The sequence below is a fragment of the Bos grunniens genome, chromosome 22 (assembly GCF_055505025.1).
Source record: "Bos grunniens cultivar Pamir isolate PY7600 chromosome 22, Bosgru_T2T1.0, whole genome shotgun sequence".
Taxonomy (NCBI): Eukaryota; Metazoa; Chordata; class Mammalia; order Artiodactyla; family Bovidae; genus Bos; species Bos grunniens.
In genome coordinates this window covers 57679835-57701643 of record NC_141186.1, presented here as the reverse complement: position 1 = coordinate 57701643, position 21809 = coordinate 57679835, and the positions used below count along the sequence as shown (strand labels likewise).

The following is a 21809-nucleotide window of genomic DNA, read 5'->3' as shown; positions in this document are numbered from 1 at the left end:
AGAGGGACCTGGAGTTGAAGAAATGGCCTTTCCGCAGTGGGATAAGACAAGTCTCTGGTAAAGTCTTCTCTCCTGGGGAACAGACCTTGGTTACATTGAGTTTTTTGTTTTGTTTTGTTGTTACCAAGAATACTCTTCCCTCTTCCCCTGCCAGAGTCACCAGAGGATCATTCTCATTTCTTTACCAGGAGACCCAGGTGGGTTCCTGGAGCTGAAACTCGTGAGCATGCGGGACCCTCTGTGACTTTACCCCCCGGAGTTTCTCACCCCCGTGCTAGTGTACACGAGGTCTCCAGCCTCACTGTGATCACCACTTGGGTTTCCCGCCCGCTTGGCTTCTGACCCACGTAAGCAGACCTTAGACTTGACGCATCCACTTCTCTCCAGATCTCAGTGTGCCTCACGGTCAGCTCTCTGATGGGCCCTCAAGGAAAGTCCTTGGTTTTCAGTTTTTTTTAAGGACGGAATGATGACTTCCCAGCCCTTCATGTGTGGAAGTTGCAACTGGAAGTGTACTTTGAGCGTGACTCACCTGTCTGTAGTTGGTTGGACATCCTCACCTGGGCATCTCACACTTGGCAGGCCAGAAGCAGACTCTCAGTGCCTGCCGCCTCTCGCCCGTCCACCGCCTGCTCAGGCTGGAGACCGGAGGGCCGCTTCTGGCGCCGCCTCCGTGCTGGCGCCCCCCCCGCCTGCACCCACCTCCGCGCTCAGCTCTCCCCAGGGCCGCCCCAACTGCCCCCCAGCTGCCAGTTTCCAGCCAACATCTAAGAAGGTCTTTGTTTCCCATCATTCCCTCACTTAAAACTTTGAGTGTATTTAGAAAACACATTTTATCTTATTTAAGAAAGAAAACTTTGTCAGGTATTTTACCCACCTGAACTTGTAGGAATTGAGGCATTCGTGGGGCCAAATGGAGAATGGGCCAATGTTTTATCATTGTCGCCTGTGAGCAACACTAATTATTCATATGAGTTATTTATTTAAAAAATCATTTACTTTTTTGTGTAGTTCAAAAAACGTTTAAACATTCTTTACCGTTTTCATTTTAAGTTTCGTTGTCTTTGCTGCTGTTCTTTGTTGTGCTCTAGCGTGTGCTGGCCTGTAGCGATGACAGAGTTTGCATGTATTACGTAAAGACCTGTGTGTCTGTCTGGGATGCGTGTGTGAACGTCTGTGCATATAGAATAGTATAGGGCAGGTCTCCAATAGCACAAGGAACCGGAAGACCTGCTTCTGGGGAACAGCCCCTGAGTGGCTCTCACTGTGCTTAGAGGCCCACACTCCCCACAGGGCCAGCCCCCTCCCCTCTAGATCCTTGGGCCTGACATCAGTTCCCAGAGCCCCTTCCTCTCAGGACGTCCCTCATCGGAACATGTCCTGTTGCTTAGATCACACTTTCCCCTAGACCTGTACCTGCCACCATTCTCCTTATCCTTGAATCTTCTTTAAAACGTCACCTCATCACAGAGGCATTTCCTCATCTCTCTTTCTAAAGTGCCTGCATTTTTCTCTTACCCCAGCCTGATCTTTCCCCTCAAAGCATGTATCATACACTTAAATTATTTCTTGGTTGGTCTGTTTACTTGTTTTTTTGCCAGTCTTTCTCATTAAACTAAAAGCTTGGTGAAAGCAGGCACCATCTCCGTAATGCCTGTCTCTAGCCTAGTGCCAGCAAAGGTCCGTCTAGTCAAGGCTGTGGTTTTTCCAGGAGTCATGTATGGATGTGAGAGTTGGACCATAAAGAAAGCTGAGTGCTGAAGAATTGATGCTTTTGAATTGTGCTGTTGGAGAAGACTCTTGAGAGAGTCCCTTGGACAGCAACGAGATCCAACCAGTCCATTCTAAAGGAAATCAGCTCTAAATATTCATTGGAAGACTGATGCTGATGCTGAAATTCCAATACTTTGGCCACCTGATGCGAAGAACTGACTCATTGGAAAAGACCCTGATGCTGGGAAAGATTGAAGGCGGGAGGAGAAGGGGGCGACAGAGGATGAGATGGTTGGATGGCTCGATGGACGTGGGTTTGAGCAAACTCCGGGAGATGGTGGTGGACAGGGAGGCCTGGCGTGCTACAGTCCATGGGGTCACAAAGAGACACACCCGAGCGACTGAACTGAAGTGAGCCTAGGGCCTGACACGCGTGAGTGAGCCGCAAAAGAAAGTCCTGATTTACTCAGTGGGGGAGAATTGATGAAATGGCTGAGACAAGGCTTCCCAAGTGAGGGGGAGAAGTGAGAGAGCTGAGAGAAGGGAAGTACTTTCATCTCGGTCCTGTTATGTTCCAGGCCGTGTGCCAAGCACTTTGACGTGTGTTGTTTCACTTCCCTGGAGATCCTTTTTATAGAGCTGTAAGCAGGCTCAGAAAGCGCGAGGGCTGCTCCACGCTGACGCGGCTGGAAGGCAGTGGGCAGGCATTCCAGTCGTGGCTGCAGCTCCAAGCGCCATCTCAGAATCACAGACTCAGGTGTTCCCAGGCCCAAGCAGCAGTGGAGGAGGAGGCGGGGCAGGGGTTGGGGAAACCAGCTAAAGGGGCAGCCACACCCACCCCGCTGGCACCGGGGGGGACGTGGGCCCAGGATGGCCAGAGCTGCTCGTTTGTTAAAAAGAACTCTGTGTGTGTGCGTGCGCATGGGTGGTCATTTGTGTCCGACTCTGTGACCCCGTGGACTGTATAGCCCGCCAGGCTCCTCTGTCCACAGGATTCTCCAGGCAAGAATACTGGAGTGGGTTGCCATTTCCTCCTGCAGGGGGTCTTCCCAATCCAGGGGTTGAGCCCCCAGCTCCTGCATTGCAGGTGGATTCTTTACCCCGAGCCATCAGGGAAGCCTGAAGAGCAGTAAACAGGACTTCTGTGGGAAATACCCCACTTTTAAATGTTGTCAATTGGAGTTTAGTTTTTTTTGTTTTTTTTTTTAATGTAAAAGTTGGAGAATTGAAACGGAAGTTAGGTCATGACTGGCTTTTTGCCTTCAAGCCGTCCCTTTGCAAGCTCTTTTTTCCAGTAGAAACGATGGGCCCAGCCTGGCTGGAGCAGAGAGGGTGAATAGACGAGAACGGCAGCATGTGAGGCCATCGCTGAGGTCCTTTTGGATTAGAACCGGGGGCCTTGGGCTGGTAGAGCGCAGTCGGCACTGCTCTGACAGGGCTGCACATCCCCAGCAGTGCCCACCCTGTGCAGAGTGAGCGGCGAAAGCCACACAGGGCTAGCGGGGAGAGATGGCGTTATGGCTCGATGCTCAGGAGCTGTTGCTGACACTAAAAACGGGCATGGGTTCAGTGTAAACTGCCATGCTACGTGTGTCCACAGGAGTGCACGCAACCCAGTGCACGCGGCCTTCACTTGAAGGAGACTGGAGCTCGCTTGTAGAGGGTGCAGGGACCACGTCCCGGGGGCCCCTGTGCCGGCTTCTCCCACACCACTCGCTTCACCGGAGGCCTTCTTTGTGTTCACCTGGTGTTTCTCACTGAAAAGAGTGTTACAGACACGCTCACGATTCACATTAGACACACGTTCTTCTCTAGTGTATCAGTGCATGGACTGTACAGCCCTTGGAATTCTCCAGGCCAGAACACTGGAGTGGGTGGCCTTTCCCTTCTCCAGGGGATCTTCCCAACCAGGGGTAAGAACCCAGGTCTCCCACACTGCAGGCGATTCTCCACCAGCTGAGCCAGCAGGGAAGCAGTGTATCAGTCACGTCGGAACAAAAGTGCTTTTCAGAACCAGCATTAAAGCAGCACTGATAGGAAGCAGGCTGCGGAAGGCCTTAGCCTTAAGAGTCAGAACAGTGTCCCTTCTTCAGCACTGATAGGAACCAGGCTGCGGAAGGCCTTAGCCTTAAGAGTCAGAACAGTGTCCCTTCTTCAGTGCTCCCCCACCGCTCCCTGCCTCGCCCGCAGTTTGTTAGTGTTTGCAGGTTGGGAGTCTGCACATTTGTTCCAAGTAAAGAAATTAAAGCTTGCGTCTTGTGTGTGTTTCCTGGGGCTGCCGCAACAGATTACCACCAACTGAGCTGCTTAAAACAACAGAAGTGTGTTCCTCTTCTGGGGGCCAGAAACCCGGAATCCTGGTGTCGGCAGGGCCGGGCTCTGTCTTACGGTTCTAGGGGAGCATCTCTGCTTGCAGCCGAGTCACTGCCGCCTCTGCCTTTGTTGTCACGTGGGCGCCTTTTAAAGGGCAGCACAGTGCGCTGCCACTCAAGTCAACGACATCCGCAGGGGCTGCCCCAAGTTAGGTCAGCTGTGTGAGTCCTGGGGGCCAGGGCTGAGATTTCGTTCTGAGGGGACATGATTCTCCCTGCCACACCTTTCTCCTCTGAGGAGACTTAATCTTTGGATACGTCCCCTCAGTTTGCTGTCTCCTCAGTCTCATTACGGAGTCTGCCTGCCCATGTGTGTTAGCAAGGTCTCCCCACCTCATGGTCACTGTGAGGTTCCAGAACACTTCAGGAAGAAAGTGAGAGCTGACAGGTGTGAAGAGGAGGTCAGACCTCTGACTCCCAGATCTCCAGGCTAGGGGAGGGCCTTTCGAAGGCCATTTAGCTCCCCTCCTCACGAAGTAGGCAGGAGGCCCTCCCTTGGCCGCCGGGACATGTTTTCTCACCCGGTCCAGTTCTCTGTCTCCAGTTGGACTGCTCCAGGGGCCTGGCACACTGCAGCTGGTAACGGTGAAAGGTCCTTCCTGTCCTTCTGCTGAGGGCCCTGCTTCTAGCGTGGTGGGCCTTTGGCCCCTCGGCGGGAGTGACAGTGTGCGGGGCCTCTGGCCCGCGCTGTAGCAGCTCTGCATGGCCCCCTCTCTTGCCTCAGCGTCACTCCCTCAGAGCAGTCTCTCCTCCTCAGGCTGCCCCACGCCCTGCCCGTGTCGGGCTCTCTTCGTTCCCCTGCTGTTTGGCATCCTCCGTGGCGCTGGCGCTGACTGTGCGATGGCTGCACGGCCGGTCTGTCCTCTGGCAGGTGGGCTCCCCACCGGGTTCATGTCTGCATCCTCAGTACCGGGAGCAGCGCTCATCAGCGAGCAGCTGCCCAGTGAGCACGTGTTAAGCAAATGACTTCCTTGCTTGTGTCATTTTCTTGGGCACCTACCAGCGTTGTCTTGTCTCCTGTACTGGACATTGGCAGAGCCGTTGGGTAGGACTCTGTGCGTTTGCTGGGGATGCCGTGTCCCGAGGCATTTCTGTCAGGAGGGGGCACAGGTCCATCTGTAGATGTGCCCCAGGGCGCTGGGGTCCCCCAGAGACACCACACATCTGCCCGGCCCAGGGCCCAGCGCGAGCACCCCAGGAGTCCCGTCTGCCGGGAAGGCCTGCTGGGTCCTCGGGGAGAGAGCGGGCAGTGCTCCGGGCCGGTGCCTGGCCTGGAAGAGAGGCAGGAATGGGCTGGAACAACTTCCGTGAACATCACGAGCGGGAGGCAGAGAAGTTGCCCTTCCCACAGCAGCTGATTAGTCATGACTGGTGCACTGGGGCAGGGACGCAGGGAAGAGACCCCCTCTTGCAGGGGCCTCCTGAGCGGTGGGTGTCCCCGGAGAGCCAGGCTCAGGGCTTGTCGGAGTCGGCGCTCACTACCTCCAGGGCTGCCGTGGTCTCGTTCACGGCCTCTCTCCGGTGCCGACCCTGCGGGTGCAGCCCAAGCCAGGTGTCATGTCTGTGCTTGAGGACCTCAGAGTCAGGACGGGGGGAGGCTGGGCTGTCAGCAAGGAGCCCCCTGCGCGTCACTCCAAGGCGGGCATTTACAGGGCCTGCCCTTCAGACGCCACCCTTCTTTAAAGCAGCCTTTGTCAGCTTGGGTTCAGAAACTCAGGAGAGGTCATTCCCTGCTCATCCAGTGGTTTGGGTTCCATGCTTCCAGTGCAGGGTGCCTGGGTTCCATCCCTGGTCAGGGAACTAAGTTCCAGGCAACGTGGCCAAAAAATAAAAGAGTTGTTCACATTTCTCAGTTTGCCTGGAACAAGGAGGTACACACATCCATATGTACATGGAGCCACGCACGGATGGATGTATGGACCTCCTTAAGCACACTCTCTCTCTATATGTAAGTTAAGATACCGTCTACTGTTTATTATTGTCTCCATTTCATTCATAACAGAAGGGGCCTTTCTCGGTCCAGTTTAATTGAAACTTAGTTGATATGCAGCACTGTTCTGAGTGTAAACCACAGTAACTTAGATTGTACCATCACATTGTAAAGTGATTGCCACAGTACGTTTAGTTAACATTCACCAACTCATGCAGATACAGAGAAAAGGAAAAGGAAACACGAATGTTTATTCTCCTTGTGGTGAGAACCGTGGGGGTCTAGGCCCGGAACTGCTCTCACCCACGTGTGCGGCGGAGCAGTCACGAGCCGAGGGCCACGCCCCCAGGACGGGCCTCGCCCCTGGAGTCTGCGCCTTTGCGGCGCCTTGGTGCAGTTTCCCGTCCCCTCCTTCTGCAGAGCATTGTGACTGTAAGAGTAGTAGGGATGGTATCACCCTGCAGTGACACAGCTCTGTGAGAAGTGGACTCTGAAAGGCTCCTTGTTGCCTCCTCTCTGGCCCTGGTGAGGCCGTCCTGGCCCAGCCACCCCCAGGCCGGCGCTGGCAGTTGCACGCTCTCTGTGAGAGCCCCTCCGCGTTGTGTCTTGTAGATCGTGACCGACCAGCAGACGGGGCAGAAGATCCAGATCGTCACCGCGGTGGACGCCTCCGGATCCCCCAAGCAGCAGTTCATCCTGACCAGCCCCGATGGAGCTGGAACTGGGAAGGTGATCCTGGCTTCCCCGGAGACCTCCAGTGCCAAGCAGCTCATATTCACCACCTCGGACAACCTCGTCCCCGGCAGGATCCAAGTAAGACCCGCTGACAGGTGTTTATCTCAGCGTTTCTGCTGCCACGCTTGTTCTGGACTCTCACCTCTACTCTGGAGGCCATATCCGTCCCTGAAGGTCCTTTGAGGACCTGTAGCCGTGGCAGGTTGCTGCCTTGGTTCAAGTGAAAAGCAGCAAGTGAGGGGCAAGGCCCAGACGGCAGCTACTGCAGTGCTCAGGGAGGGTGGAGATAGGAGGCCGACTGAGCAGGTGGTGTGGCCCCCTGGACGACTGTCTCACACAGCTGACCACAGCCAGGTGAGGGCCAGCTGGGTCTGATCTGACCCGGCCTGGCCAGCCCTCTGTTCTGTCCTTGCTCCTGTGGGCTGCAGCCTGTGGCCCCTCAGCTCTGGCCTCTGTTCCTGCCCTGCTTCTCCTTCTGATGGGCGAGGTGGGGTCCGTGCAGGTGCAGGGAAGGGAAGAGCAGGAGCTGGCAGAAGAGCAGGCTTACTGGGATGCGCTGAATGTCCAGGTCCAGCACCTGGAGGAGTAGGGCTCAGGCCGGTGTCCCGCACTGGCCAAGCACAGAGCGCGTGCAGTCCACCGTCGTGTTTAGCTCTGCTTTCTAATTAAAAAGAAGCTTGTGGTGACGTGGACTGCACCGCCTCAGTCAGTTTCAAGTGTCCAGTTCAGTGTATTGGCGTTGTTTTGCAACCCTCCCCCCCTCTGGTCCATCCACAGAATGCCCTATCCTCCCCGACCAAAGCTCTATGGCCATTAAACACCTGTCCCCACCTCTCCCCAGGCCCTGGCCACCACTCCGCTCCTTTCTGTGGGTCTGATGACTCTAGGGACCTCACATGAGGAGACTCCTGTAATACTTGTCCTTCTGTGACTGGCTAATTTCACTGAGCCCAGTATCCTCAAGGTTCATCTGTGTGGTCACATGTCTCAGGATTCCCTCCTTTTAAAGCTGAATGATATTCTGCTCTGCGGATGGACCACTCGTGGGTTATCATTCATCTGTTGATGGGTACTGGGGTCGCTTCAGCCTTTTGAGCACTGTGAGCAAAGCCGCTAAGCATCCATGTGTTTTGCAGGGGCATTCCGCTGTGGAGAGAATTCAGGAAGGAAAGGGTTTCTTTCCTTCTGCTCAGCTGTGTTCAGAACACCAGTGTGCATAGCTTTCAGAGCTGTGCTTCTGAGACACTGCATGATGGACTTACTCATCCTTCCCTTCCCAGCTTCCACTCTGATCACCTGAAATCCGAATTCCTCCCTGCTTGCTCAGACTCCTCGCTCGTGAGAGGATGGCTGTGATCTTTCGCATCTCTTACAAGAGGTCATTCCACGTAATGATTTCTGTATATAGTCACTGCACTTAAATGACTGTAAGGCTTATTGGTGGTGGTGGTGGTGGTGTCCCACTCTGCGACCCCATGGACTGCAGCATGCCAGGCTTCCCTGCCCTTCGCCGTCTCCTGAAATTCGCTTAAATTCATGCCCATTGAGTCCGTGATGCTATCCAGCCATCTCATTGTCTGCTGCCCGCTGCTGCTCTTGCCTTCAGTCATTCCCAGCATCAGGGTCTTTTCCAGTGAGTCAGCTTCACATCAGGCGGCCTAAGTGTTGGACCTTCAGCAACTATCCTTCCCGTGAATATTCAGAGTTGATTGATTTCCTTTAGGATGGATTAGTTTGATCTCCTTCCTGTCAAAGGGACTCTCAAGAGTCTTCTCCAACACCACAATTTGAAAGCATCGATTGTTTGGCACTCAGCCTTCTTTATGGTCCAACTCTAATACCTGTACGTTACCACCGGAAAAACCATAGCTTTGACTGTGGAGACCTTTGTCTGCAAAGTGATGTCTTTGCTTTTTAACACACTGTCTCGGTTCGTCACGCCTTTCCTTCCAAGGAGAAAGCGTCCTTTAATTTAGTGGTTGCAGTCACTGTCTGCAGTGATTTTTGTAGCCCAAGAAAATAAAATCTATTGCTGTTTCCACTTTTCCTCTTTCTATTTGCCATGAAATGATGGGACCTGATGTCATGATATTAGTTTTTTGAATATTGAGTTTTAAGCCAGCTTTTTCACTCTGTTCTTTCACCTTCATCAAGGGGCTCTTAAGTTCCTCTTCACTTTCTGCCATTAGGGTGGTGTCACCTGCATATCTGAGGTTGTTATTTCTCCTGGCAATCTTGATTCCAGCTTGTGATTTATCCAGCCCAGCCTTTCACATGATGTACTCTGCATATAAGTTAAATAAGCAGGGTGATAATATACAGGCTTGTTGTACTTCTTTCCCAATTTTGAACCGGTCAGTCATTACTTCCACTGTATAATCATAAGGGATTTGATTTAAGTCATATCTGAATGGCCTAGTGGTTTCCCCTACTTTCTTCAATTAAAGCCTGAATTTTGCAATAAGGAGTTCGTGATCTGAGCAACAGTCAGCTCCAGGTCTTGTTTTTGCTGACTGTGTAGAGCTTCTCCATCTTTGGCTGCAAAGAATTTCAGTCAGATTCTGGTATTGACCACTTGGTGAGGTCTGTGTGTAGTTATCTCTTATGTGCTGTTGGAAGAGGGTGTTTGCTGTGACCAGTGTCTTCTCTTGGAAAAACTCTGTTAGCCTTTGCCCTGTTTCATTCTATACTCCAAGGCCAACCTTGCCTGTTACTCCAGGTATCTCTTGACTTCCTTCTTTTGCATTCCAGTCCCCTATGATGAAAAGGACATCTCTTTTTGGTGTTTGTTCTAGAAGGTCTTTATGGAACAGGTCAACTTCAGCTTCTTCGGCATCAGTGGTTGGGGCATAGACTTGGATTGCTGTGATGTTGAATGGTTTGCCTTGGAAACGAACTGAGATCTTTCTGTTATTTTTGAGATTGCATCCAAGTACTGCATTTCAGACTCTTGTTGACTATGATGGCTACTCCATTTCTTCTAACAGAGTCTTGCCAACAGTAGTAGATACAATGGTAATCTGATTTAAATTCACCCATTCCCGTCCATTTTAGTTGACTGATTCCTAAGATGTCGATGTTTCCTCTTGCCATCTCCTGCTTGGCCACATCCAGTTTACCTTGATTCATAGACCTAACGTTCCAGGTTCCTCTACCATATTGTTCTTTTATAGCATCAGACTTGACTTTTACCACCAGACACATGCACGGTTGGGCGTTGTTTCCGCTGTGGCCCAGCCACTTCGTTCTTTCTGGAGCTGTTAGGACTTGCCCTCCACTCTTACCCAGTAGCATGCTGGACACTTTCTGACCTGGGGCTGATCTCCCAGTGTCGTATCTTTTTGCCTTTTCACACTGTTCATGTTCGTGGAGCTCGCGCAGCAAAAATCCTGGGGTGGTTTGCCGTTCCCTCCTCCGGTGGACCACGTTTTGTCTCCACTATGACCCGTCTGTCTTGGGTGAACCTGCATGGCGTGGCTCATAGCTTCATTGAGTTACACAAGCCCCTTGGCCTCGGCTAGGCTGTGACCCACATTATTTCATAGCAGCTGTTGTTCACTTTTTCATGCGCCTTTTTCAGTCACATTACTCTTGTAAATGGAGAGCACGGTGGGTCGTGTAGAAAGTCTCCTACAAAAGCAGGAGAAATAGGTTTCAGAGGCTCCCTGTCCTAGTCCCTCCACTTCCAGAGCCTCACGAGAGAGCTAGTTGTTTAATCAGTAAGGCTTAATTATTTTTCTGCTAAATGTACTAGTCTGAACTTCCAAGCTGTTTCACAAGTGTAGAGAAGCAGCCAGAGACTTTCAGTATCCTCATGGTTGGAGCATCTGCACGGGACTCCCCCACGGCCCCGGGTCTCGGTGGTGGTAGCAGATTGGAGGGTGGGTCATTGAGAAGTAACATCGGACCCTGGGCAGCCCCACCCGACCCCCACCCCTGCTGAAGGGTGTGACCCAGAGGCATGGCCTCCCACTCCCGCTGGCAGATGAGGCTGTCAGGTGGGATTTCCCCAGTTCTGCCCAGAGTTGTTCTTAGAAACCCAAGATTAGGAATTCAGTTGATCCTGACTTGGCTTCTTGTTCTGGTTTTTCATCATCTTCAGTTCAGTTTAGTCGCTCAGTCATGTCCAACTCTGCAACACCATGGACTGCAGCACGACAGGCCTCCCTGTACATCACCAACTCCCAGAGCTTACTCAGACTCATGTCCATTGAGTCAGTGCTGCCATCCAACCATCTCATCCTCTGTCGCCCCCTTCTCCTCCTGCCTTCAATCCTTCCCAACATCAGGGTCTTTTCCAGTGAGTTAGTTCTTCACATCAGGTGGTCAGAGTATTGGAGTTTCAGCTTCAGCATCAGTCCTTCCAGTGAATATTCAGGACTGATTTTCTTTAGGATTGACTGGTTGGATCTCCTTGCAGTCCAAGGGACTCTCAAGTCTTCTCCAACATCACAGTTCAAAAGCATCTCAGTTCTTTGGTACTCAGCTTTCTTTATAGTCCAACTCTCACATCCATACATGACTACTGGAAAAACCATAGCTTTGACTAGGTAGACCTTTGTCAGCAAAGTGATGTCTCTACTTTTTAATACGCTGTCTGCTGCTGCTGCTGCTAAATCACTTCAGTCGTGTCTGACTCTCTGCAACCCCATGGACTGCCGCCTACCAGGCTCCTCCGTCCGTGGGATTTTCCAGGCAAGAGTACTGGAGTGGGGTGCCATTGCCTTCTCCGAATATGCCGTCTAGGCTGGTCATAACTTTCCTTCCAAGGAGTAAGCGTCTTTTAATTTCATGGCTGCAGTCACCATCTGCAGTGATCTTGGAGCTCAAGAAAAGAAAGTCTATCAACTTGTTCCACTGTTTCCCCATCTATTTGCCATAAAGTGATGGGACCAGATGCCATGATCTTAGTTTTCTGAATGTTGAGCTTTAAGCCAGCTTTTTCACTCTCCTCTTTCACCTTCATCAAGAGGTTCTTTAGTTCCTCTTCACTTTCTGCCATAAGGGTAGTGTCATGTGCATATCTGAGGTTATTGATATTTCTTCTAGAAGTCTTGATTCCAGCTTGTGCTTCACCCAGCCCAGCATTTCTCATGATGTACTCTGTAAGCAGGATGACAATATACAGCCTTGACATACTCCTTTCCCGAGTTGGAACCAGTCTGTTGTTACATGTCCAGTTTAAATTGTTGCTTCTTGACCTACATACAGATTTCTCAGGAGGCAGGTCCGGTGGTCTGGTATTCGCATTTCTTTAAGAATTTTCCATAGTTTGTTGTGATCCACACAGTCAAAGACTTTGGCATAGTCAATACAGCATAAGTAGATATTTTTCCAGAACTCTTGCTTTTTTAGTGATCCAATGGATGTTGGCAATTTGATCTCTGGTTTCTCTGCCTTTTCTAAAACCAGCTTGAACATCTGGAAGTTCATGGTTCACATGTTACTGAAGCCTGGCTTGGAGAATTTTGAGCATTACTTTACTAGCGTGTGAGATGAGTGCAATTGTGCGGTAGTTTGAGCATTCTTTGGCATTGCCTTTCTTTGGGATTGGAATGCAAACTGACCTTTTCCAGTCCTGTGGCCACTGCTGAGTTTTCCAAATTTGCTGGCATATTGAGTGCAGCACTTTCACAGCATCATCTAAAGGATTTGAAATAGCTCAACTGGAATTCCATCACCTCCACTAGCTTTGTTCGTAGTGATGCTTCCTAAGGCCCACTTGACTTCGCATTCCAGATGTCTGGCTCTAGGTGAGTGATCACACCATGGTGGTTATCTGGGTCATGAAAATCTTTTCTGTACAGCTCTTCTGTGTCTTCATCATCTTATTTCCTGTTTATTCTTAGATCGTCACGGACTCTGCTTCTGTGGAGCGTTTGCTGGGGAAGACCGACGTCCAGCGGCCCCAGGTGGTGGAGTACTGTGTGGTGTGCGGCGACAAAGCCTCAGGTAAGCAGCGGTGGTCACGCGGGTGCACCTCAGGGGCCGGCATCACAGACCAGGTCCGGGCAGCGGGGTGGGGGGTCAGAATGTGACGGTACTTTTCTTTATTGGGATGATGATGTCCATAAGCAGATCAGGTTGTCAGATTATAGGAATCAAAAGGAAAAGTCAGGAAACTGTCTGTGATTTGTAAATCATGGTTGACTGTGATTATTTTTGTACTAGTAAGAAGGTAATCAAGACTTCCCTCATGGTCCAGTGATTAAAAACATGCTTCCACTGGGTTTGATCTCTGGTAGAGAACTAAGATCCCACATACCCTTATGGCCAAAAAAAAACCGTAATCAGTCGTGAGCGTAGTCAGCATTTGCGCAGCGCTTTGCTCTTCCACAGGACGTCTGCTGCCCGTCCCGCCCCGGTCCACACTGCAGCTCGTCTCTCGAGCCCTCACTATAACCCAGGGTGATAAACAGGAGGGAACGTGCCCTTGTGGCTGGAGTCCCAGTCGGGACCTCAGTGGTTGAGCGTGTGCTGTCGGATAAAGAGAAGGCTGCTCCAGCTGGCGGCCCAGCCCTGGAGCGTAACACGCACAGCCCCTGTGTCTCTGGGGACACACTCCTGGGCCTCCACGGTCGGGAGGGGACGAGGGACCTCAGAAGAGGCCTGGCCCCAGCAGGAGCCGTTGACAGTAATGATGCCGGGGACACTGACCTGTGCTCTGTGGTCACTGCATTCATAGCAGCTTTGGGTACTTGGTGGTCCCGGTTTGAAAAAAAAAGGTGAGCCAGGCCTCTGAAGAGGAGGACGAGCCCTGATCAGGAAGGAAGCCCCAGCCCTGCCCGCTCCTGCCGCAGCGCTCTCCCTTCTCTGCGCCTCCCCTGCGCAGCCTTTGTCCTCGTTGCCCTTGTGTTCAGGCCTCTGGGCACTGGATGTGCTCTTTTCTAGTTGCTTCGTGACAGGCCTGTCTGACCCCTGTGTCTCTGAATCCCCATCTTCTTGCTCAACAAGGAGAGACCTGTAAAGATTTGAGCAGATGAATGAAGCTTGAATGTACCAGAGGCCACAGAATCTGCCCAGCTTCCCTTTCTGGGCTTAAAGCTCAACACAGGCTTGCAGTGCCTTTGTCTAGACATGAGAGGTCCCTCTACGGCCTCGAGAGCCCGAGGAAATCCACTGCAGGGAGAGAAGAAAGATGTGTGCAGAGTCACTTCAGCACCACTGTGCTCAGAGCCCCACAGTTGGGGCCCCCAGGTGCACAGCTGGAGAAGGGCCCCACATGTCGGGGCTCAGGGCAGTGGGCTGCGCTGCAGCTGCTTCCATGGTGACCCCGTGAACTCTGACCCTGCAGTGCAGTTGTGACCCTGGGTTACAGGAGAGCATGCTCGAGTCAGTCCCCACCGGGATTGTGACGAAAGGTAAACCGATGGGACTCTTTAGAGTTCAGAGACCCCAGAGTTAATAAGCCTAGGATAAAGATTTGTGCTCGGGACGTGTACCTCGAGGATGGAACCACCGTGAGCTGCAGGCGTGGTGGCCTTCCTGGGCCATGCGGTCACAGCCCCCACACCGCGTCCTCTGGTCACACCCCCTCCCGCCCCCGCCCCCAGGTTCGTCTGCAGCCAGGACGGGACTCACAGAGGGAGTGAATGTGGACCGAGACCCCGGGGGCTGAGGAAGCGCAGGCTGCTGTCAGCTCCGCGCTGCTCCCAGCAGGACAGCGGAGCTGAGGGTTCCCAGCCAGGCTGCCCACCCAGCCCTCTCCACGGCCTCTGACGGGAGCCGAGCTTGGGCACGCCATCTGCCAGTGCCGGGTACCATGTCCGAGCTTGCGGCCTCCGTCGTGGCCTCGCAGGCTCCTCTGAAGGTGGGAGGAGGACGTGTAGGCCTGGGGGCCCGCAGTTGGCCTGTGGCTGCCAGCATAGGAGCCCACACAGCAGGCCCACAGATGTCCCTTCCTCTCTCAGGCCGCCACTATGGGGCTGTCAGCTGCGAAGGCTGCAAAGGTTTCTTCAAAAGGAGCGTGAGGAAAAACCTGACCTACAGCTGCCGGAGCAGCCAGGACTGCATCATCAACAAACACCACCGGAACCGCTGCCAGTTCTGCCGGCTGAAGAAGTGCCTGGAGATGGGCATGAAAATGGAGTGTGAGTAGCAGGGCTCACACCCACACGCGTTAACAAGAGGGGAGAATGAGGTCTCGGTGCGTGGCCTTTGAGTACGCCAAGACAACCGTGCCCCCTGGGGCTTCATTCCGGTTCACCCTTTGGGTCAGCTCGGTGGTGCGGCGGCGCCGCTGCTGGGCAGGGTCAGTTTCCACAGTGAAATCTTTCCCGAAATGCGGGAGCCAGCGTGCGTGTGTGGGGAGCAGACACAGGCTTTGGGGTGAAGCCGAGAGAAGGCAGCCCCGGCCCTGCCCCGGGAGCTGGGGGGCCTGGGCACGGCACATGCCCTCTGAGCCTCAGATCCCTGCCTGTGAAGTAGCGCCCTTGTCTTGCTGCGTCTGCCTCCCCTTTTCTTTCCCTGTGAAGGTCTGTTCTCTTCCGTTGTTTCTGGCACGTGTGCATGCACTCGTGCCAGACGCCGAAGGGAGAGGCTGCTGGTGTGACCCCCGCTGGCAGGTGGCGGAAGCTGTCCTGGCTGGAGCCGGGCGTTAGGGTGCATCCTCCGCCCCAGGGGGGTGGGCAGCTCTGTTGGGCCCACCTGAGGGGCTGTTTCTCCCCCGGGAGAGAGTCCTGTGAGCAGCGAGAGTCTCCAGTGGAAGCTGGGCCAGGCGTGTCTGCCACGGAGCTTATCATCCCCACAGCAGCGGGCTCAGCCCAGGGGAACCCCACCTCCCGCAGAGGGAGTGGCTTTTGTTGGTGTGGCGCTTTCTTCTCAACACAGGTGTTTCTGTTGTCACTTAAGCTGTGCAGAGTGAACGGAAACCCTTTGACGTGCAGCGGGAGAAACCAAGCAATTGTGCTGCGTCCACTGAGAAGATCTACATCCGGAAGGACCTGCGGAGTCCTCTGATAGCCACGCCGACGTTCGTGGCCGAGAAGGATGGGGCGAGGTCAGTGCCTGTGAACAGCCTGGGGGGCCCTGGAGCTGACGTGGGTGGTGCAGGTGATCCTTGTGGGGGGCTGATGGCCCCACCTTCGGGCCTCGGCCACCTAGTTGGAGCCGCTGCAGTCACAACCCTGGATGGGCCCTCGGGGGCTGGGCTCAGGAGGGGTCCAGGATGGGGTCAGAGCTTCCTGTCTCAGGGGCTCGGATTACGTGCTGTAGTTCAGGCATCGTTCATGCAGGAAAACGGCTGTTCCGTGAGTCAGGATCGGGGCTCTTGCAGTAGAGATAAAAGGCGTGAGACCCAGGTGTGGTCTGGGCAGCACCACGGGTCAGTGACACGTTGTTTTTAGTGCGATCTCTCAAACCTAACTTTAAAGGAGCAGAGGGAAACGAGAAGCCCTGTTTTGTACTGTGGCGCGCCCCAGGGTTGGGAATGCCCTGCTGGTGCTCCGAGATCAGGTGGCAGCGCTGGGAGAGCCGAGAGGCGTGTCCACGTCCTGTCTCGGGCAGGCCCGGCTCCAGGCGCGTCTCCTTGCAGAGCAGGGCTGGCGGCTCGCTGGCGCCGAGTGAGCGAGCGAGCGCGTCCTCCGGCCTGGCCCGCAGATGCACAGGGTCAGTGCAGTGTGAACTCTGCACTAAACACTGGAAGCTACTCTGGGTTTCTTTATGTCTTAACTAGACAAACAGGTCTTCTTGATCCAGGGATGCTTGTGAACATCCAGCAGCCTTTGATCCGTGAGGACGGAACGGTTCTCCTGGCCACGGACTGCAAGGTGATGTCCCGCTCGCGCCCTTCCTGCTTCTGTCTCCACGCGGGCGCTCTGACGCGCACGCTGCTCACAGCTTCAGGGTGGAGGGTGTGCACTCCGCACCTCCGTGTCCTGGGTACAGCCGTGCTGTGGGCTGCTCATGGTCACAGCACGTCAGGAGCTAGCGTTCTCCTTGGCGAATGTTCTGTGGTCTCTTTTCTTCTGAGGTCTCTCCGCCGGTAATGCACTTGGGCAGACTGCCGGCCGGCTGGGGAAGCGCTGCCTCTCCTAAGACGGCCTCTGGCAGCAGCCCCCAGTTCCTCTGTAGTAGGCGACCACAGGAAGAAGTCCCGCCAGGGCTGACAGGGACAGAGCGGGGCAACTGCGGGGAACCCAGTGTGCAGACCCAGACGGTTGTCACCCTGAGACATAGACACTGGCTGCCTCCTGGGGAGGAGACTGAGGAGAGGGCTTTATCCTGGCAAGGGAGCCCACTGTGTCTATGGCCTGTGGTCCCCGACACAGGCCAAGTGACGGGGCAGCAGCTGCACTGAGCCCGAGGCGCTGCTCTGGAAGGAGCCCCTCGGGGACAGTGCCGGCCTTGCTCTGCCCCTCAGGGCCACAGCCGGGCCCCGTCTGCTCAGGCACACGCAGTGCGTCCCAGGGCGTCCTCTTGGGGCTAGGGGAAGGGGACGAGGACTGAGGGCCACTGAGGCCCGCTGCCTGCTCTGACCGTCTCCCGCAGGGCGGTCGGCCTCTTGGCCTCGGGCGCCGCTGAGCCGTCTCCCCAGGCGCGTGGCCTTCGCCCGGCAGACGGGTGGGGCATGACTGACCGCCTGGGCAGAGGGGCGGGCACACCAGGAGCAGGAAGTAGGGCCCGAGCGCCCCGAACTCCCGATGGCCAAGGACAGCACCCCGTCCCATGTGCCACCCACACAGAGGCCGGTGCAGAGCAGGTGCCCACCAGGCAGGGGCGACGGGAGCCTTGAGGAGGTCAGGTCCATGAAGCGTGCAGCGCCCACTCTAACCGCTAACGGCTCGGAGTCAGCTGGGCAGCAGGAGTGAAGCACCGTGAGGACAGGCGGCCCAGCGCGCCCGCCCTGCAGGGCCCGCCCCAGGGGCACCGCAGAGCCCCTGAGGGCAGGTGTTCTCAGGAGCTGACTGGGAAGCTCTTTCCTATCAAATAATTATACATTCAAAATCATTTACTCTGAATAAAAGTAACGGTATCTCAAATACCACCGAGACCCATGCTCCCTTCGCCTCCTCTCCACGGGGCTGCGTCCTGCAGAGCAGTAAGTAGCTCAGGACCGTGGGCAGCTCACGGTACGGGCCCAGGCGTGGGGTCTCTCTCACTCTGCAGCGTACCTGTGACATGCTGTGTTCACATGAGAGAGATCAGATCCATGTTCTGTTACGTGGTGGTTCTGTGATTTTTGATCACTTTTCTGTTTATGATCTTTTCCACTGATTCTGCTCTTTCACGAGTGTGATCCCGATACAGCAGACGTTTTTACTTATGTACCTTGATTTATGGTTGGTTTTTTTTTTTGGCTTTCTTTTTTAAAAAATTGAGATATTAATTCACACACCAGAAAAATTTACCCTTTGAGCATGTAATTCGTGGTTTTCAGTATATTAACAAAATTGTTACAGCTGTTCCTACTAATTCTAGAGCATTCCGTCACCCCAGACAGAAAGCCTGAACCCACTAGCAGTCACTGCCCCTTCTCCCACTCTCAGCCCTGCAGCCGCTCGTGTGCTTCTGCCTGTGGTCTTGTCCGTACTGGGCCTTGCGTATAGAGGGAGCCGTGGGGCACGTGCCTTTGGGACTGGCTGCGCTTGTGGCGTAATGTTCTCAAGGTTCACCGTGTCGCGGCCTCCTCAGTGCCGTTAAATAACGTGTCGTGTGGTTTATCCATTCGGCAGCTGATGAACGTTGCGTTGTTTCTGCTTTTTCCCTCTTAGGAGTAATGCTGCTGTGAACGTTGTGTACAAGTGTTTGTGCACGTGTATTTTAACTTTTCTTACATACGTGCCTAGGAACGGAATCGCTGTGGTCGGGTGACAGCTGTACGTTTACATTTTTGAGGAACTGCCAGGCTGTTCTCCAGCAGCTGTGCACTTTGTTCCTCCCGCTGCCCCCGCGTCCTTGCCAGCACTCGACATTATATGTCTTTTGACTGTGACCATCCTAGTGGGTGTGATGTGACATTTCACTGTGGTTTTTATTTGCTTTTTTTTTTTTTTTTTTTTTGCATTTTTAACTAGCTTATTTGTCTTCCTGTTATTGAGCTGTTAGAGTTCTTTAGCTATTCTGGCTACTAGACCATCATCAGATGTATAATTTGCAAAAAGTTCCTCCCGTTTTGTGGGTTGTCTTTTGTGTGTGGGAGGAGAGTTGTCTTTTTACTTTACCGATAACCTTTTGAAGCACAAAGGTTTAAGCTTTGGCGACACCAGCTTGTCTGAGTGTCACCTTGTCTGTCCCTTGTCTGTCAGTTTACCTGGGTGTAGGTTTGTGTAACTGCCATCACAGTCCAGATGCAGAAGTGTTTGATTACCAAGAGCACTTCCTCTCACTGCCCACTGTAGTCACACCTCCGTAGAAGCTGCTTTTAAAACAAAATGATACCTTCACTTTCCTGAGAGGCACGTGTATATGTTCATCTTTAATATCACTGTTTTCTGGTTAACAGGCTGAAACAAGCCAGGGAGCCCTGGGCACACTGGCAAATGTAGTCACTTCCCTCGCCAACCTCAGTGGACCCCTTAACAACGGTGACACTGCAGAAACGCAGCCGGAGGACCAGTCTGCAAGTGAGATCACTCGGTACGGAGCCAGAGCGGAGGCCTCCCAACACACAGTTACGCTTTGCGAGGGTGGGGCAGCACTGGGTGCCTACCCCGTATTTAATGGCGGATTGCAGAACTGTCACAGGTCCCTGCATGTCTGATTCTTCGTTTTAACTATGGGGATGTGGACCTGTTCAGGTTACGTGATACAAAACAGTCTGAAAACTTCATTCCAGATGATAAAGGAGACTGAGTAATTCAGGGGAAGCTCACGAGTCCAAGCATGCCTGCCACTGTTTACTGGACCTAAACGTCAGTAGCGCAGTGCCTTTCTCGCTTGTGCTTTAGCCTGATTTTCTCAAGCGGTGAGTCCAGAGCTGAGACAGAGCCCTCAGGGTGGACAGATACTGCGGTGAGATGGCACCAGGCGGCTGGACGCCTGTGCCCCCTGCCAGGGTGCACTCCCCACAGCCGGCGGTGAGATGGCACCAGGCGGCTGGACCTGCCACTCCTGCCCGTCAGGCCAGGCCACGCGGGGGCCACTCAGGGGCAGCGGTCCTCAGGTTCCCTTGTGGTCTGGTAGAAGATGCCAGTCTGGATCCGGTGGAAAGAGGGCGGAATGTGAGCTAGGCCAAATTCCAGTTCTACCACTTAACTCCTGGTAGTCTTGGCAAAGTTAGCTTTCACATCTCTGAGATGGAGGGAATTATACCTTGGAGAGTAGTTCTGAAAAACAAAAATTATGTGTGAGAACAAATAACATCTAGCTTAGTGTCTGAGACCCTGGGGAGACACGCATGGCGGCCGCTGCTGCTCCTCTCAGGCAGAGGTAACTATCTCTTCCTGCTGGGCTGTTTTCCTAAAGGATGTCTCAGCTAGAGCGCTGCTCCTGGAAGTGGACTTACAGCACGTGCTTGCTCCCTTTCTGCTCGCAGGGCATTTGATACCTTGGCAAAGGCACTTAACACCACAGACAGCGCCTCGCCTCCGAGCCTGGCGGACGGGATCGACGGCAGCGGCGGCGGGGGCATCCATGTCATCAGCAGAGACCAGTCCACGCCCATCATTGAGGTCGAGGGCCCCCTCCTCTCAGACACTCACGTCACATTTAAGGTGAGGGCTTCCGCCTGCCTGCCGCGGTTAAAAACCAGACCTGGAAGTGAGCCCGTCCAGGTGGTGGCAGCCTTCTCGCCCGTCTTTGCTCGCCTGGCCATCTGGCTCTGCCGCTGACCCTGAGGCTGGTGTGGCCTCCTGTCGCTGCCAGGACAGGCCAAGGCAGGCTGCCCTGCCGTCCACCCTCCCAGGACAGCCTGGCTCCAGCATCAGCTTAGGCAGGCCCTTGGCTCCCACAGGCATTGTTCCCAGCTCTTGGGCCTGCCCTCCTGCCCGCTGGGGCCACCGAAAGTAGCTCTCACATACGCTTGGAGGCTGGTCAGGTCCCCAGGGCCCCCCTCTGCACTCACTTCCCGAGCCTCACGTCTCTCTTGAGGATACTCCCAGGCTCCCTGAGCCCCTAGTCTCGAGGTCTGCAGAGTGAGTCTTTAGTTCTCCAGTATTCTTCGCTAGAATGAACTCGTGAGTCCTTGCCCGCCGTTGCCCAGGGATCGAAGGGCAAGGGTCCCTGGGGGGACTCCAGCTGCAGAGGCATTCAAGCCCTTCTGGGACAGAGGGGCTCCTGGGGCCCAGCCTGGCCCCCTGGGTTGTGCTCTGCTCTGCCTCGCTGTTCCCTGACACCGCCTGCCAGTCCCTGCCCGCCCGTTCCCTCTGGACTTAGACTTGAACCTGCAGCTCAGAGTGGAACTGCTGAGAACCAGTGCCGGGAGGCAGCGTCAGGGAGCGCGTCCTTGTGGATGAGCTGGGCCCTGTCCCCCCGCTCTCCAGGCCCGTCAGACCCCAGCTCACTGGGTGGGCCCGCCTCCCGAGAGGGTCTGTACAGGGCTGGGTGCTGACAGGCCCCGGGCCGTGTGCCCTCTCCTGCAGCTCACGATGCCCAGCCCGATGCCCGAGTACCTCAACGTGCACTACATCTGCGAGTCGGCCTCACGCCTGCTCTTCCTCTCCATGCACTGGGCCAGGTCCATCCCCGCCTTCCAGGCCCTCGGGTGAGTGGCTCTTCCTCTCTGTGTCCCTGGCAGGACCTCCCCGGCTCCAGAAACGGCCCGGAAGGGGTCTGAGGGCCCTTCCAGTGTGTTCCTCTGTGAATGAATACAGTAAGCAGACTGGTGGCAAGAGACCACCTTGGCTGCCAGGGCTGTGTCATCCCCCAACCTTTACTGCGCCTCCTCCACGCACCTCGGGCGTGCTGCCGGAGCAGGGACGGAGTGGACGGAAGGCAGTTGTCCCCGAGTCTTGAGGCAGGGTCTCAGGGGGCCTTACTCGCGCTGTCCTGAGTGGAGACCCACCCCTCCCTGGGCAGCGACACGTCTCTAGCCTTGGGAGCTCCCCTTGGTCGCTGCAGCCTCTGGGGCCAGCCCCACCCAGGGCTGCTGAGAGAGTCGTCTGTCCTCAGAGGGACTTCAG

General features: G+C 54.5%; 1 protein-coding gene across 20 annotated transcripts in view; it reads left to right on the top strand.

The window, feature by feature from the left end:
- Window positions 1-21809, top strand: part of NR2C2 (nuclear receptor subfamily 2 group C member 2) — a 113862-nt gene that overhangs the window by 82097 nt on the left and 9956 nt on the right. For 17 of the 20 annotated variants that reach the window (XR_015151892.1, XR_015151889.1, XR_015151890.1 and 14 more), the window contains 8 exons: window positions 6628-6828; window positions 12600-12702; window positions 14661-14840; window positions 15601-15748; window positions 16424-16517; window positions 19193-19326; window positions 20225-20402; window positions 21270-21391. Coding sequence is in view for 14 of the 20 variants with exons in the window: in XM_086368749.1 (XP_086224875.1) it covers window positions 6628-6828; window positions 12600-12702; window positions 14661-14840; window positions 15601-15748; window positions 16424-16517; window positions 19193-19326; window positions 20225-20402; window positions 21270-21391 (1160 nt within the window). In the remaining 6 variants the exon portion in view is untranslated. The remainder of the gene's footprint in view (window positions 1-6627; window positions 6829-12599; window positions 12703-14660; window positions 14841-15600; window positions 15749-16423; window positions 16518-19192; window positions 19327-20224; window positions 20403-21269; window positions 21392-21809) is intronic. The other 3 variants (XM_086368756.1, XM_086368757.1, XM_086368758.1) reach the window with 1 other exon arrangement.